This window comes from Rhea americana, unplaced genomic scaffold (genome assembly GCF_003343005.1).
Source record: "Rhea americana isolate MKP2758 unplaced genomic scaffold, rheAme1 scaffold_182, whole genome shotgun sequence".
In the NCBI taxonomy this organism is placed as follows: Eukaryota; Metazoa; Chordata; class Aves; order Rheiformes; family Rheidae; genus Rhea; species Rhea americana.
In genome coordinates this window covers 743,308-761,337 of record NW_028185950.1, presented here as the reverse complement: position 1 = coordinate 761,337, position 18,030 = coordinate 743,308, and the positions used below count along the sequence as shown (strand labels likewise).

Genomic DNA, 18,030 nt, shown 5'->3' with positions numbered 1-18,030 from the left:
ATTGCTCTCTTAAGATGCCTTCTTCCTCCCAAGCCAGACCTAGAAAAAAACGAATCCTAATATGGAAGGGAGAAGGAGTGACAGAGTACTAACATATTCTTGTTTCTGAATCAAGCTCCGCTGTTCCGGGCCTGCACGTAGAGAAGTTGGATGAATTTGTGTTGAGAAAAGGGGTTCAGTCACTGTAAGTCAGAGCATCAGGAGTCACGTTGTCTAAGGAGACTTCATTCCCCAAGTGTCTTCGCTTCCGGTCAGAGATGGGCAGTCCTCACTTCCTTGGCTGCCGCTCAAGCTGGAGCGAGGTTGGTAGCACCTCAGCTCTTGTYGTGACATGCCCTGGAGTGGCTGGTAGCATATCCTTTGATCTTTGCTACAGCTAAACATGCCGAAAGTCCCTTACAGACAATGCGTAATTAGGCAAATTATGCACTGAATTGAATCTTTATGAATTTCAAAAATTTGGCTAATTTCAACAAGGCCTCTTTGTTCGCCAGAGAACAGTTGGACTTCTTTTGGTGGCAGTGCTGGTCTCCACTGGCCAGCTCTAGCCCTCTTTTAGCTCTTTTGGATTACCAAAGAGGTGCAAAGGAGCCAGAATGCAGACTTCAGGTCAAATTTTACCTCTGTGCATGTTAGGAAGACAGGCAACGGCATTTCAGGTGAACGCTGCATATAAACTGTGTTTGTTATACAAATCCATGTCTTTTAATTGAAGTTTTTGCATGCACTGTGTATTTATCTGTTAACTATATGTGTACATATGATAGAAATGGTTTTATGCATATGTATTACACGTAACATATACATGTATACAAACACATGGGAGTGCATGTGTATATGTGTATGTTCATAGAATGTATATAAAATATAATGTAAACTCACAGATACAGAGTCTCTCTAGTTCACATGCAGTCGTTTGGTTTACTTGCAGGTCTGCACAGTGTGGCCTTGTCTCCTCCTCTGGTGTTATTGAGCCCACCAAGTACTAATCACATAGACAGAGCAAACTTGTAACTGCACTTGTATTACTTGGAGGGAGTCCTGCTCCTTGAGAGATCGCAATATTTTTTGTGTTAAGCAAAAAATAGATGAATTTGAGACTAAAGACACATCAAAGGGCGCAGACAGGAAAGGACGATAATGAAATGCAGGTTGTATGTGCTGTCTGTGTGGTACAAGCATAGCAAATGTTTTTTCTCTGTCCTCAAAGAAACTTCAAACCATGGCTTTATTCCTTTTTTGGTAAAAAGACCGACTGCTGATGGATACAGTGTCAAGCCAGTGGGAAAAGGGAAGCCTGTGTCAGCATATAAGTTACATCACAGTTACCACTTTTCTGAATACTGATGCAGTAATGTTACTTTATCTAAAATAAGAGTATGGAAACTGCCATCAAATAAAATCAGCTTGCTTACTTTAGCAGTTGGAACGAAAATGAATTCCTGTGAYGTACAAACAAACTCAGAAATTCGTAAAACTGGCTTGTATCATAGTGGCATAAGGGGCTTTTCCCTCTTAGTTCTTAGAGTAAGATGGTCAGTTCACACTCCCAAATAATGCGTTGTGCAAAAATGTACAAGAAGAACAAGGGTGATCTTGTTTGTATGACCTTGAGATACTTGATGAAAACTTAAGCCCTTCATATAAAACATGTAATTGGTAGCACTCATCAAAGATGTGGGATTTCAACTCCCTAAATAGATAGTGTGGAATGAAAAATTCTTTCTGGTTTCTAAGTCATAATTATCAGTCCTGCAGAGACGCATTTACTGGGCATACTGGCATTAGAGAGAGTCCTGGACACCTGATACCATTTTTTGGTATAGCATAGATGCAATGGTGTAAGACAGAGGAGAGAAAGCATGCACACGTGCAATGTTTGACATTTGGAATAACATTATCCTACTAAAACCAGCATCTTTTAAGCTGTGAGCTAACAGCAATGGTACTTATGGGCCATGTAATGAAGGTGTAAGCAGCAGCAAAAAATACCCAGGAGATGCTAGGATGCGTAGTCCTTTTTCTCAAGACGAGGAGCTGCTATATGAGGAGCAAACTCCTCAGCAGAGAGCTGTGCTGAATAAATGTTATACACACAAGAGACACTAAAAATATTGAATAAAAAGATTTAATGAATGCACTGAGTGCAAGGTATTCTCTGCAGAATTAGGAGTATCACCTGTGTTGGTTTTTCAGACCACCACCTATCTCCATCTTGTAGAGAATTTCTAATGACAAGGCTAAACCCTCAAAGCCATAATTATGATGTCGTTCAGTTAAAAATCAAAATATCGTAACTCTTAAATCTGTAATGATTAGGAACGTATATCCACATATTCCTGAACAATCTGTTGCTCTCTCCCCCCCCCCCCCCCCCCCGCTTTGGGGTCCTTTCTTGACACATGTGGTGATCACACTCTGTCTAACTTTTGATAATGTTTGATCAAACAGAATTAATGCAAGCTGGGTTTTCTTCATTTATAATCTGCAATTGAGTTGCAATGTGATTGACCTTGGGCATGCAGCAGAGTAATTATTTTTATTCCTCTGGAGTCTCCCTTTTGCTCCCCTAGTCTTCTAATCCAAATTCCTGGAGGAGCCTCTGTGCCTATTACAGCTTGCATACTCTAGGAGCATGCGACAACAGTTAAAGTATACTGTCATCAAATAGTTCACTTTTTTTTTCCTCCAACTTTTTTTTATTTCTGTCTCTGTTTCTCTCTTGTTCTCCTTTTAAGCTACCTTTTGTCCCCCAATTTTTTTTTCCTGTTTCCTGTCCAAAACTATTAAAACATCCTGAACTGCACTTTATCAGACTGCTTGCCATTGCACAGAGCCTATAAAACACTTAGTAACAGGAGACCTCACGTACTTTGTCAGGAGGCATGGAACTATAATCTCTATATGTAAATAAACCCAAGTGATACACATGGTGATAGATATTTGTCCCGTGTCTGCCAGGCCCTCTGTGGCAGGGGAGCAGGCCAGGTTCCAGTGATGCGGAGGTTGGCAGGCACTGTTGCGGTGTACCMGGTGTAGGGACTGGCAGAACACACTTTTCATTTGCACTCCTTTGCTTCACAGTTTGAACCATGTAGCTGTCAACAGATTCCTCTGAATGTGTATCGTTTTATTATGCATTTATTCATTTTTATCCCTTAAAAATGAGGATTATTGATTATGTTTTTAATTATCAAGCCCTGTTAAATCTTGTGTGTTTTCCTTGCACTTCATTTTCAAAGATGTAAGAAATCTAACTTTTCACAGTGGCTTTGCAATATTGGCCTAAAAGGTGCTCATAATTCCCACTGCAGCTGGAGGTATTCCCCTTTCTCATTTTGGGTCAGCAATACTCCCTTGGAATTTGTTCACAGGTGGTATCATGCGTCAGATATTCAAGTTTGGGGGAAGGCAGTGTACTTCAAATGAGAAATTGCTGTTGAGTGCTGGTGAGCAGAACTCCACTGTCGTAAATGTTAAAATTACATTGACAGTCATTTGTATTTAAGAGACATAGCTACCAGGAAAACCAAAACGAGTCATTCCATGACCAGCCAAACCAAAAGAACCTGTTTCTTACCAATATTTGTTTTAAGGTTTAGAACTTGYGTAATGTCTGATAATGCAGAGAGCTCACATTGCATTCTCTGCCTCGGTGGGTTAATAACAGAGTGATAATAGAGTAACAATAGTAGGAAATATAGCAGTAGGTGGGGTTTCTGCCCCCTAACAGGTAGCTTATTTTTGAGGAGAGATATCAGAGGAAGAAGAGAGGCATATGTATGTACTTGCATGCAGAGAGTGTGGCTGTCTGTCTACCACTTGTGTCTTAAAAAAAAAAAAAAGATCAGATCCAATCATGTTGCTTTCTCTACTTCTTTGGCGAGTTTCCTGAAGCGTGATGTCCCAAACGGACGTCGCTGAAAGAAACTCAAGACAAAAATACGTTATTTCCCCATCTCTCTTATTCTCTTCATTTGGCAGCCCAAGCAATACAGATGTTCTGTTAAGCATATAGGAGTAGTTAGGGGTAAAGGGATGCACCTAGAAAACAAGCTCTTCCATGAGTAGAGAAACTAATGAAATTTCCTGGACGGTATTACCTACTCTCACATAGTGACCAGCACTGTTCAAGAGGCCCAGATCCTGGAGTCAAGTGATGATAGTGAAAATCTCGTTTTCCTTAAAAAATAAATGAGGTGCCGGCGTGGTTGCASAGGAAAGTTGGGAAACAAATTGCCTAGGAGAGAAGGGCCTGGCGGGAAGTACAGCGAAGGCAACTTTGATTGCGTTAAAGGYGCAGACAGAGCAAAGCACAGCTCCTTCCGGGCCTTCTTCTTCGCGCAAAAGTGGTGATTTTTTTGCAAGGTCATGCTCGAGATTTTTGAGCACTTGAACAGCTGCGCTCTACCCTTTTGTGTTTGGGGTTTTTTGATGGATTAATCAAGACACCAGAAACTTCTTTTTTTCCYTATAAGAAAACGTGAGACGGAAAATCAGAAGTTTGGAGGGCTGGGGATGCTACCGGAAAGGAGTCTGGATTTGGYTGGGTTTTGTGTTGGCACGGTGCTTTGTAAGAGACGAAACGCCGGCACTGCTTGGAGTGCAGCTCTGGAAAATCAGTTTAAGTGTGGTTTTGCCCGTCTTGTCGCACACTTACCTGTTCTGTCTCTCTCTTGTTGTTGCAGATAAAGAGTTAGGAGTCAGTACGCTAGCGGAAAATGCCGACCCTGGTGCTAGGGGCCCAGCCGTCCCGAAAATATCAGGATTAGAAAGGAGTCAAGAGAAGAGCCAGGACAGCAGCAAAGACCCCATCCTCGAGCCCGTGGTGCCTAAAGACCCGTGTCCCCAGGCGACGCAGCCGCCGGCGCAGCCCCAGCCGGAGCCGCCGCCGCCGCCGCCGCCGCCGCCGCCGCCGCCGCCCGCCGCCCAGCACCCGCCGCGGCCGCCCTCCCCGGCGGCGCCGCCCGCCCACCCCGGCCTCCCGCCGGCGCAGCCCCATCCCGCCTCCCAGAGCCTCTCCCAGCCGCTCTCCGCGTACAACGGCAGCAGCTTGAGCCTCAACAGCTTAAGGTAGGCGGGCGGAGGGGCTGCCCCGGCAGGCGCGGGGCCCCGCGGTGAGGCCCAGTTTGCTCCTGCGCTGTCGACCCCGTGGTCTGCAGCGTTCTTCTCCTCGCCTGGCCCCGGGGGGAGGACGTGTCCCACCTTCAGAGCGGGCTGACGGCGCTGCGGCGAGACCGAGCGACGCCTTCGCGGCGGCCCATGAAGTCGCTGCGAGTCAGGGACCTCGGGGCTCCTTTTGCTTCACCCTTTGAGTAAAGAGCAGGAGTTTTTTAAGACTTTGGTTTATTTTTAACCAGATGAGTATCGCTTTTCTTTAAAAGCCGCTGCAGTAGAAGCGTAGTGTTGCTTGAAGCAAGGACAAGTGAAATTAAGCRCTATGCAAATGTATTGTAAATACTYGTTCATAGGAAAGTAAACCTGGAAAGCTGAGCCAGGACAATCACAAATATTTGTGGTGTTGACTCATCTTACCTCTTTACCTTGTGGGGGCAGCGAGAGGCGTTAATCGTGCAGTGAGCCTACGTCCGTTGTTGCTTGCGCTAGTCATTTCCCATTTTCTGCAGTCTTCCATCATACTAAGTCCTAACAAAAATTAAACTTCTGTTAATGYAGTGATTACTGATTTTGAGCTTCATTTACCTGAAACCATGAATCAGAAGCAGTCGTGTAGAAAGGACCTGATAATTAGGTAATGAATGCGCAGGGTTGATTGCTCCGCTGAGTGTCGTTCCTACGTTGTTAGAGGACAGAAGCTCAACCTCTGACAGAGAGGGAGGATGTGTCTCATGTGTTGGTGTGGACAGACCACAGGAAGTAAAAGAAAGTAGACAAGATCCAGCAGAGGCAAGGGCCAAAGAAAGCAATATCAAATAGCATTCACAGAGTAGTGACTTGCCTTTGTGATCCGTAACTTGCRTTAGCGACTTGTTTCATATGAGACATGCGTAGCTTGGTGGGGTTGGGTACATGTGTACATTTGAAGCTTCTCTCTCTTCCTTGCAATGCTTAATTGCTTTTCTTTTCATTAACAGCAGCAGCAGAAGCAGCACTCCTGCCAAGACTCAGGCCCCTCCTCCACACATATCTCACCACCCTTCAGCCTCACCGTTCCCGCTCTCTTTACCGAGCCACAGCCCGCTGCATACCTTCACGCCCTCCATCCAGCCCCCCGCACACCCACATCACCCCAATATGTTTGCCCCTCCTACGGCTTTGCCTCCTCCACCGCCATTGACGTCAGGGACATTGCAGGTTCCAGGACATCCAGCTGGTAGCACTTACTCAGGTAAGCGCCAAGTGGGTTATGGCAGAAGCATGTCTTGTGCAGCATAGGAAACTGATTGCCTGGTTTTAGTCAAAATAATTACTTTTGATCAGTTCAGTGAGGGCTGCTGGCTGGACAGAGGCTGGACTCCTTGCTGGCACGTTGAGAGCGATACCAAAACCAAAACGCACCTGGACTTCCCCAGTGACTTCTCTTCTCACCCTGGGAAGGAATGTATTTGAATGGCTGTGCCTTTTCTGTATCTGCTTTTTTTCTTCCCYGGTGAAAGCACATAAGAGTTCATGTGAGCCCCCACCAAAATCTGCAAAACCTTTGGAGAAGGCCTTTGCCACAGCRGTGATTCCTGCTCGCTGTTACTTCTCTCCAGTGAATCTGCCTGGAGGGAAAGTCTCCAGTTGTGCATACACACAACAGAGCTACATTCGTGTGCCTGTGAGACTGTGTATATGTGTTGGAAGGGAAAGAGGTAGAGATTTTTATCCTTGGCGTTATGCCTCGACTGGGGGTAGACATAGCATATCTGTTTCTCTCAAGATACTGAGAGGGAATTGGAGGAAGAAGATGGAGAATTATCAACATTTGAGTAACAATTTTGTGTCCATATTGCAAGGTAGTCACGTTAGCAGCTGCCACCCTGTGTGTACTCACTCCAGCTTAACAGTTCCTCCTCTCCTGAGTTAAGAGTCAGTCTGTGTCCATACAAATTTAGTGGGATTCACCAAGTCTCCCATGAGAAGTTTTAAATACCAGCTTGCTACCACAGCCACCGAAAATTGGCACCAGAAAAGTCCCTGAGCTCATGGAGGGTTGTGTTGCTTTGTTTCTATTTCAGAACAAGATCTTCTTCGTCAGGAACTAAACACACGCTTCCTGGCTTCCCAGAGCGCGGACCGCGGGGCATCCCTCGGCCCACCGCCATACCTGAGGACTGAGTTCCACCAGCACCAGCATCAGCACCAGCACACACATCAGCACACACACCAGCATACCTTCACGCCCTTCCCGCACGCGATCCCACCCACCGCCATCATGCCAACGCCAGCACCGCCCATGGTGCGTAGCCCAGGCAGAAATGTGAGGATAAGTAGAGCACAACTCTATTCTTTATTACAAAATTAAATTGAAAAAAAAAAATGTCTGGTTAAGGGGAAGGAAAATTCTGTTTCCCAGGTGTCGTTGGACAGGAGAGGAAAGGCTATCCTTTCCTCGCCGTTGTCGCGTGTGTGATAGCTTCAAATGGCAGTGCAGAGGCTGGGGGACAAGGCCTGCTGACCAGAGGGACGCGAGTACTTGGGACCTCGTAGTGCTTGAAATGGTGCCACACTGGTGCCAGCTCCTTTTTCCCATCTCATAAAGACCTTTCTTTAATTGAAGAAAACTCCAAAACACATTCCCCGTGGAAACTAATTTCCTGCGTTATTTGTTTCTCTCTGTTGGTTGCCAAGTAATAGAAAAGTAGTCTTCTATTTTACCAACAGAATTGAAGCAACGAAATATAAAGTAACTAGTTTGTGCTTTGATCCCTTTGCAGTTTGACAAATACCCTACAAAAGTTGACCCCTTCTACCGTCACAGTGTGAGTTTTATTACTCTGTTTAAAATTGACTTAATTGCTTTTCTGCAGTGGGCTGGGATCGCCACTCAATAAATGGCAGAATGTTGAATCTCTCCCTAATCATCACTCCGGGATTTATCATTATCGTTCTCTTGGTTGCTTTGGCTTTTGAAGGCTTGCATTTGGGGTGCTTGTTTCTGATAAAGATGCAGTATCGTCTTTTCTAATCAAAAGATCTCTTGCTCATACACCATTTCAAGACAGGTTTGATGTGGAAAAGAGACAGAAGAGCTGACTGTGTTACATGAAGCAGGATGTATCAGTAATTTCATCACCATGTTTCAGTTGTGCCACAAACTATTAAACTGGTATTTTTCCTAAGAAACATGAAATGAAATGACAAACCGTCATACAGATCCTTCAGGGATAGATAATCTAATAGTTTTCCTAATATATCATATTTTGTTTTATAAAATCTGAAAACTTGTCTTATCCTTCAGATTTCAAAGGCACATCTGATCCACTGGGATTGTTATATTTTGAAAGCTCTGTTTCATGACAGTAATATGAATCTAGCTATGCATTAGATGTTTATTTAAGAGATAAAAAAATATGTTATAGGTTGATAAGTAAAATGAATTGTTTTTTAAAGCTCTAGTTAATTGCAAAATTTCTGTTCCTGAGGGTTTGAATCCAGTGATTCATTTACTGCTGAAATATAGGTTACATATTTCCTTCGTCATATTGGCAGAGGCAGGTACTAGATGAATATGAGAAGAATTTCTAAATCCCATAGTGATATTTTGATGAGAGAAGGGGTACTGCATCAACATTCAGAAATTTGCAAAGCACTTGGCTTTATGTGTTGGTTTTGCTTAGAAGTGGAACTGGGCAAAAAAATGGTTAGGATGACAGTAGGACACTTTCCACTGTACTGAAGAGACGGTTCCTGCTAAGAATTCATGCCTACAATACATATGAATTGACCTATTAATTTCAGAGTCCTCATTTGAGTAACTTTAACTGCATGTGCGTGTTTGCGGGATCAGAGCATTAGGAGTATTGGGCAAATATTTAAGCCTGTGATAATCACTTTTACTCAAAAGGGTGAAGCTGCTTATTTGCATCATTGTTTGCAAAATTGCACTCTTATTTGCTGAGCTTTACACGGATTCATAAAATAGATTATTGTCAGCGTGGCGTGTTGATTCAAGCAGGAACAGGGAACTGGGAAATAAGTAAATGAATTTTAGACAAATAAAGCACAGAGGTCAACGTGTAACACAAGAAACATTGAAAGAGTTACCTACTTTATACACTGTTCAAATTCACACTGACATACTTTTATAAATGTGGCAGTTGCTTGAATTCTATCGTGTTAGATCATGGTATTGACTTTTAAAGTGGGAAAGGCTTTGTGCTGTGCCCTGTTAGCCAGTGAGCCAGGCTATTGAACTTGGTGGAGTGTACACCAGCAGAGATCTGGTCCGTCAGGCTTCTGCCACCTTTCCGTCAGGAAAAGGTTTGTGCTAATGAAGTTGTTGCCCGATAATCACTATTCTGTCTGTTGGATATTTAACCAAGTTAATAGCAGAAGATCAATGTGATGGCTACAAATCGTGTTGGATTAATTAGTCGTGCTTAAATTATAGCAAAGTACATTTCAGTAATCTCTTCTAGTATAGAAGAAATTACCTAGAATATCAATAATGTAGGCAAAAGAAGAACTGTTTATATCAGTTTCTTGATCAGCTGCAGTATCAAAAAGCATACTTTTGCTGGCAGGACTGCATACATAATAGTTTTTTTTCTGTTGTAGAAATACTGTGAAACTGTCACACTTCAGTAGACACTTTTTAGTGACAAGAGTTTCTGCTGTAGATGTGCACTTGGAATTTGGAAGCACCTAAAAAAMCTGGCATTATTTTCAAAGCTTGTAAAAAAAAATTGCATATCATATAGGTGAGCACTGCAGGAGAACAACAGGGTCTATTGGAGGGTTAAAATCAGTCTACAATAGGATAGGGAAAACAGGTAATGTAGAGTTTTAAAACAATTTTCCTTCTAACATCTTTGATTTTACAATCATCTTTTCTTTTTTCAGGACTTTAGCGCAATGAGGGATTACTTTTATTTATAGATAATGCTGGGCTAAGATTACTGGTTTTGCAGTGCCTTGAACCTGGTTCCAGAGGAGCTGTGGTTTCTAAATTTTCACCTGAGAAAGCTGGAAGGGGAAAGTGCTGCTCAAAAGAAAATGAATGCTGGGGTAAAAGGAGACMCTGACTAAGAAAAAATGTATTTTGAAAGCTTGAGGAATTTAACTGATGTGAAGAGATCATGGAGATACAATCCTTACATTTTATGAATAATTGTAACCTTGAGGGAAGGTCACATTTAATTAACTTACTAGTTGTTATAAAATTCTTAGGAAAGCATTCCTTATTATTAGTCACAGCCAATAGAATATTAAGTATTATGTCTCTCTCCATCTTTTGAAATTAGTCCATTACACACAGAATTAAATGCAGAAGACACTGGAGGATTTAAAACACATTTTAGTCATTAAAAGTTATTATAAATGAGGACATGTGTCTCTTAATGAGTTCTCAAATGCCTACAGTTCAGTATCAACTAATCTAAAAATGTTTTCTGCGTCATTGAAAAGAGTGGGTCCAAATTAAATAGAACTAAAAACAACAATAGAAATACATTATGAAAGGAGACTTTGTATCATCCTTTTAAGCTAAGAAATATATTTGATACCTCTAAAATGCTGCAGTATTTTCTCAGCTCTCAGTAACTGTAATATGAATAAATGACCTTACAAGAGAAGCTAGTGGAGGGAAAAAGGATTAAAGAAAGCTAATGCCTGTTCCTAGCATGATTTATTCAGCAAAACTTTGTGATACTGATTTACTCTGGAGCACAATTTTCTCAGTGTTTGCCCATTCCACATGTCCAGTCCTTTACTTTGCCCAGTCCTACTTCTATTCAKTTGGCCATTAACTCATTTATTTTGTTCTTAAAAGTAGCATACAGTAGAGTGATTTTTGATGAGCTTTGTTCAGAGGAGAATTTGATCAGCCAGATGATAACTTCTTTGGATATTTGGGTGGCAATATCAGCAGAGCAATCCCTGCTAGATCCTGAGGTTTCCCAGTGAGAACGTTGTTTGCAGTATGAGGCTTTGAACTCCCACTTGTACCAGAAAGCAGTTCTGTGAATAGGCTCAGCATCTTCCGTGGAAAGATGCAAGTGAATTAACTGCGCTGAAGCACGAGTGCAAGATTCACAGCCACACCACAGAAACACAATTTGGGCGTTATGATTTACTTGTTTCTTTTTCCCCTGTGCATTAGCACAGATAAGTTTTTTTGACTAAGTTGTTTCAGAATAGATACGTTGAGATCAGTGAGGTCGATGAAGATGTGCACTTTTTTAGGCCTAATGGTCTGTCTTTTTAAGAAGAATGCCCTCAGCTTTAGCAAGGGGTTCTGCCTCAACTATTTGTCTGAATAATAATTTTTCACATATCAGATTGTGTCTTCTCTGCTGATATTAGACGTGACAGGATATCCTCTCAGACAGGCTAATGAAGTAAGAATTGTGCATAGTTTCCTCATTTCCTACAGAAATTATTAAAATACTAAAGCACTAATGGAGTTTTAATGATATAATATCCTAGAACTCATAAGAGGTTTTTTTCCCCGCTTACACAGTATTTTTCTGGGTCTTATTTGGCTTAGTATTCTGCCTTTTCTCTTGAAATGGTTTACAAACCGACCCCATTTAAAGCAATAGGCAATTTAAAAATTAATAATTGCAGAAAAAGCTTGCACTTTGTTGGCCTAATCAAGGAATAGTTTGCTGGCTATATGATTTTAGGAACTGCTTTTAAGTTCTAAAGTAAACGTCATGACATTTGTGAACATTTCATTGACTGCTTTAACTAACATCGTTGCAATGAAATCACTTCTTCAATGCTTCTCAATTTTCTCCATGTATCATTTCCTTAATGTTCCACAGGAATGCTTTTGCTGTCTTGTTCAGATTTGTGTCTTCGTTTTGAAGTTAGTGCACCTGTATTTATGTTGTTTTATCTTTTTGTTACAGCTGTTTCACTCCTATCCTCCAGCTGTATCAGGTATTCCTCCCATGATTCCTCCAACTGGCCCTTTTGGCTCATTACAAGGAGCATTTCAACCCAAGGTAATAAATAAWTAAATAAATTTTAAAAAATGTGTGTCTGTTACTACTCAGATACACCAGTGTTGTGATCCCGGTTAGGCTTAGGTTTAGAATTTTCTTCAGATTATGGAGCAGTAAATTCTTCTGAGCAATAAATTGTTCCGAGTTACAGCAACCTAATTCCACAGAGGACAATTCACTTTTTCCAAATTTACTGTGAAGAGAAGTTATTTCTCATTATGTTCAGATATATCTAYGTACATAACCTTTTTTTTATACATAATGGCGTAGCTGACTTTGGAAGCAATATAATTAGTTCTCAGATAACATGCGTTAATGTAAGGTCATGTAATAATCAAGATTTTAAGAAATCATGATTATTATTGTTTACTCATTTACATAATTATCTCATAGCTTCACCGTAATGCAATACAGTGATTCATTTCTCCTGTCGTTTGGATAGCTGTGATAGCTAAACATGATGGGTTATGTTCCTCTTTTCTTTTGTTTTTGTGAAATCACTCTTGATTTCTAAGTGGGCAGAAATCAAATTCTGTAGCCTGTAGTCTTTGCAACTGGAGACTGAGATCAGGACTGAAATTTCTGCGGAGATGAACCTTCTCTCTTAAATTGGCACATCCACGCTAATGACTGAATATGTAAATTACGGTTCATTAGTGGAATTCTTCATATGTATGGTAATCAGACTGTTAACAACTCTGTTACTAATTGTTAGTTATCTTACAGCTGATTCCTTTTTTCTTCCTTCTAATGTAGAAAGATGCTGTGTCTAAATGTTTTCTTTTCTCCGAAAGATGCATTTTGTTAGATTAGCTGAATATTTACACTCAGGTCTTGGGAAAAGGTTTAATTTTTTTCAACTGGATGTTGCCTCTTCCTGACATTTGTATGTTAGCAAGTTGGAGGACAATGAAAGTTTGAAAATTGAGATAATACATATTTTACTAAAGAGATGATAATAGTTACAATTTACTTTTTAAAAATTTTCTTCATCGCTTAGTCAGTGTTGTTTATAAAGAAATTCTTTTTTTTTCCCCATAATGTTTTACTCATTAATGCGTTCTTTCCTTGTGATGTTTCTAGACTTCCAATCCTATTGACGTTGCAGCCCGACCTGGAACCGTCCCGCATACCCTTCTACAGAAGGATCCACGGGTCTGTAGGAAATGTTTGTATTTCACTAAAGTAAAGCTATTGCTCCTGAAAATCTTGAATGCAAGAGCTGTCATCTTCGATATGCCTGGATTAACATCTTAGAACTGAGGCTTAGCCTGAACTATTGAAGTCAATGAGAACTTCAGTGATTGTACAAGAATAATTTAGATCTTGATCCTCACTTGTGTTTATCACTAGAAAAAGCAAATAGAGTCTGTGCRATGGAGGAATGCCTTCCTTTCTCCCTAAAACCTCAGGGGTAAAGGAATAAAGTCCAAATCAACTTTGAAATGTACAAACCTCTTTGAGATCTATGTTAATACTCTGTAGTTCTTTTTAATGTGCGTAATGACAGTTATTCCCTTGGTTACTGTATTATTGATTGCACCAGTGCAATATGGATGCACTTTATTGATCATCTGGTGGCACTGTATTTTTAAGTTCTAGTGTAGGTGAAGAGAATTTATTGTCTCAGCACTTCATCTTTTAGCCTTTTTCTGTTCTTTGTGATTATCACAGGGTCGGTTTTGTCTTTGAATTAATACACATTGGTTGCAATAAGGAGGATCATATTTTTAGAAGAACTCTCTGACAAAAACGATGGGGTGCTCTCCTAAAAAATCCATGGCTTCATTTTGCAATATGACTCAACTTTAAAGTAGGGCAGCACTATTTTCTTTATGTTGTGCCACGTCCCAGTAGTTTTGTTTGAGTTGGTGGCGAAGTCTGTTCGTGTCATCTAACAGAAGATAGGCTCCCTCCATTAAGTCATTTAGCTTTATGCTTCCTTTCACCTACTAGTGTAGTTTTGATTGTTTGAAGGTAATGTAATGTGCCGTCACTGAGGCTGCGAAGAACCTCTTAYGGCTGTAAATCTCCTTCTCCTTTCAGTACTGCATTTTAAAAAAGAGCATCCAAGCAAATCAGAAATACCAAATGAATTGAATTGATTTTCCACTATTAATTGTTGAAGTATGAGCAAAAGAAGAGAATAAATAATAACCTACCAGAAAAAACCTAGACCATTTGAAAAATAATAATGAGAAAATTGCTTTTTATATGGACACTATTTATCAACATCTGTTCCAGTGTGAAAGATATTTCAGTCTAAGCCAATCACCGACAGAGAAATCGTCAGRAAAGCAATCAGTCAGCATTACGTTTTTATATGTATGGGTAGAGCACCTAATGGCATGTTCACTGAGCAGACGCAGTCTCTGGTTTGTGGTGGCCTGTCCAAAACACCGCTTCGACTCGTTCCAGCCCAGTTCCTGTTGAAGTGTGTGAATCCGGGGCCCTGTCCACGGCCCGGGCTTCTTGTGAGCCACGCGGCTTTGAAAGATTAGAGTAGAAGTTTGCCCAAAGGATAGGTCTGCGTTTTTCTTCAGATTAGTTAACCAGCCATTTTTGTAGCATTAAATCAACAAATTAATGCTGATGCCAGAGGATAAAACGCTCTGTGTGAGGCTTGTTTCGTTGCTTGTCAACACTTAGGTACAACAGTCATGGGGGGAGGGAGCCCGGCTCTACCACGGAGGCTAAGGCCTAATTATTATCTGAAAGGGCTTCATTTGAAAGTAAAATGATAACATTTTAATTTCATCTCTTAATGAAGCAATACAAATTTGTTAATTAGCACAATTGTTTGAGTGACAGGCATGTAACCAAGCTGTCATTTCTTCTTCACAGTTGACAGATCCGTTCAGGCCCATGTTGAGGGTAAGAGACCTTCTCGTGTTACAGTTTGTCAAGCTTGTCTTAGTCTCCACCAGGTTAAAGAGGCAGACTAATTATAAAGAGATGCCATGTTTTTTCTCGGGTATTTTGCACTCTGTGTGTTACTCAGCGTGGTCAGTCCTTTGCATGTGTCTTGTGGTCACTTGAGAAAAATGCAGAATTTTAAAATTGGAACTTGTGTGTTCTTCTCATGCAACCCACTGCCACGATGAATTCTAGCAGTTAAACACTGATAATCCTTCTATTGCCCTTGTTCACAAGGTTTCCTGAGCCAAATCCTGCAGACCTGCTTCTCTCTTGCTATTTCATTGCAGACTGAAGGATTTTGCTTTGTATTGTTTATTGCATGTTGTCAGTGGTATTCAGTATGGTGCTGCCTACTCAACTATCTTACTGTCAAATTTACACAGACGATCCAGTCCAAACACAGAATGTCTTAGAAATACGGATTAAAAGATCCAGTTTTACAGCAATTCTAAAGGTTTTTTTGTTAATTTTTCCAAGTATTGGGGGAGGTCTAGATTTTGATCATAGCAACCWAATGAATTCATTAAATGATCAGCGTGCCCGATCACAGTGAATAAGCAAAAGGCTTGAATTTAGATATTGTGTGTGTGTCTACATGTAAGATTGGTTTTATTTTTGATTGTGGTTTTAATGGTTGGTTGATATATATTTTTCAACAGAAAGCAGAGCCTAGGCACCAGTTTGTGCAGCATTTAGGGTATCAGTAGCTTGAGGAGCTCTTTGCATTCCTGAGGCCATTTTTAAGCATATGCAGGAATCATTAATTGTGTAGTTAACTATGGATAGGCACCTAATTAACAGGATTGGGGACAGTTTGTCCTGTATGAGTCCTTTCCAGACACGATTTCCAGGTGTTCTGAACTGAGTACAAAATCAACAAAAAAGCCGGATAGCACTCTCTGGCTCTTTCCTCTGTMTCTCCTCCTCATGATTTAAAGCACGGTGACAGGAGGAATGCAAAGAACCAGTTTAAGCTGTTTCACCTTCCCAGAGGGAGTGTGTTGATGGACTTCCCATTTTTCCAGTATACTCTTCAGCGAAAGATTTGGAGGTACAGACCAATAATTACATGAGRGAGTCAGATTCATTCTGAAAATCAGCTTGATCTTAAGTTCTTTTATTTCTCTAGGCAGAAAGTCTAGTCTTGGAAAAGTTACAGTTTCAGAAATGAGCTTCACATATAGTTGTGAAGCAGTCTGTCTATTCAGATAAGCTGCTAATCAGTATGTGATTGCCGCATCAGAAGCTGCATTTGCAGTCAGTGGCGTCGGAAGATGGCAAGAGTGCATAGAACTCTTGGCGCTGGAGTATGGGTTCCTTTGAAGGGGAAGGTGACCACTAGCATTCCTGGATATCTAGAAAAACTTCTAATCAGGGGACAAAATCTGTGTGTGTTCCCCAGGAGGACAGAGGAAGAGGGCAACAGAGGGTGTCCCTTTGTTTTAGGCTGGCCTGATGTGGAGAGTCCCCTACCCCAAAACAGACAGAGCTAAGAGCCAGCAAAMCCAATTCGTTTGCCATTTTCTCAGTCCTCAGCCCATGCTTGCTTGGGAATTGGAGCAGCCGGAGCAGAGAGTGTGGTTTGGCCTCCCCAGAGGCCACATGGGCTGGAGACATCAGCTGAAACCATCCAGAGCAAGCCCCAAACATTGGGGAGGAACCAGCTAGTGGAAGCCAGTTCCTTTCTAGCCTCTCCTGGGATGCAGCAGAGAGCTGTCCTGGAGTGTTTTTTTCTGAAAAGTGGCCCACCTCTGATAAGATCTGAGTAGAATTCCCATTATTTTTCAAAGGAAAGCATCTAATTAACAGCATTTGTTGCCTGTAAATAAGAGTAAAGCATTGCAGGTCTTTTGAAAGTTACTGATTGATGTCATGTCTCTGTTTTTCCAGAAACCTGGAAAGTGGTGCGCTATGCATGTTCACATCGCCTGGCAGATATACCATCACCAACAGAAAGTCAAGGTCAGTCCTTCTGGCACACACGCATTTGAGATAAGTTGCACATTGCAAACCACCGAGAGGAAGAAGTTGCCTGTCACTGTTAGCAGTTCTATGTCATGGATAATGCCTTCTTAAATAACTGTTCGTGGCATTATATCATAACCTGCCATTTTGTCCTGATGGTGTACCTGAATTAAAAAATGAAAGGTGGTGTCTCAAGGGAATGCCTGTGATGCTAGGGAACAAGGATTCCAGTTCTTCAATGATAACCAGTTTGTAGCTAGAAAGAGCTAAATGGATGTGCCTGTGTGCTACTGCATTTCTTTTATGTATGGATGAGGACAGGAGCATATCGAGATTAAATTTTCTTAAGTGATCCAAGGAAGCTAGCCTAGGTCTCCCATTCCTCTTACAAATGCTCCAGGATATAAGGCCGCACAAGGAGAGTTCTGCTGTTCCTACTATGTTTTATCCAACATGATTGCATGGGCTACCATCAAGTCTTTTTTCACAACCTATTTTAAAGCTGGAAGTTGGCACCTCTGTGTAGCTGGGATGGTCAGGCAGACACAGCATATCAGATATTAGTGTTGTCCAAACAGTATCTCATTGCACTGAAGGTAAAGGGGTAGAATTAATTTCTTTGTTACACACACTTCAGGATTTTTGTTACTCACTATACATTTTCAGGTGATGTCTGTAATGCAATGTTGCTATTACAGTAGCCCAAAAACGGTCATGGCCAATTTGGGCTCTCCTGAAGCAGATGTCATAGAGAAACAAGTAATTTATTCATTTAATAATTARAGTAATTTCCTTTGTTACTGTAACTATATTTTTTGTTGCACATGGGCTTTGCAAAGGTTTTTCTTGTTAAAATATTTTCACTATACTTGTCACAGAAAAATTCTGTGTTACTCCTGAAGTTCTTARCTAGTTAAGACTCCTGAGAGGTTGGTGTTCTCTCCTGTTCGTATTTCTGCTTCAGGAGTTAGTAGCTTGTGTTAGAAAGTAAGATTAACAAGGAGTCTAAAGCATTTTGCAGTCTGTGTAT

At 41.2% G+C, this 18,030-nt stretch overlaps 1 protein-coding gene across 1 annotated transcript in view; it reads left to right on the top strand.

The window, feature by feature from the left end:
* The window catches only part of AUTS2 (activator of transcription and developmental regulator AUTS2), a 973,254-nt gene that overhangs the window by 941,378 nt on the left and 13,846 nt on the right, over positions 1 to 18,030 (top strand). The window contains exons 11-18 of the mRNA XM_085302011.1: positions 4,689 to 5,073; positions 6,096 to 6,349; positions 7,182 to 7,402; positions 7,881 to 7,925; positions 12,021 to 12,116; positions 13,200 to 13,271; positions 14,961 to 14,990; positions 16,926 to 16,997. Coding sequence (XP_085158137.1) covers positions 4,689 to 5,073; positions 6,096 to 6,349; positions 7,182 to 7,402; positions 7,881 to 7,925; positions 12,021 to 12,116; positions 13,200 to 13,271; positions 14,961 to 14,990; positions 16,926 to 16,997 — 1,175 coding nt within the window. The remainder of the gene's footprint in view (positions 1 to 4,688; positions 5,074 to 6,095; positions 6,350 to 7,181; positions 7,403 to 7,880; positions 7,926 to 12,020; positions 12,117 to 13,199; positions 13,272 to 14,960; positions 14,991 to 16,925; positions 16,998 to 18,030) is intronic.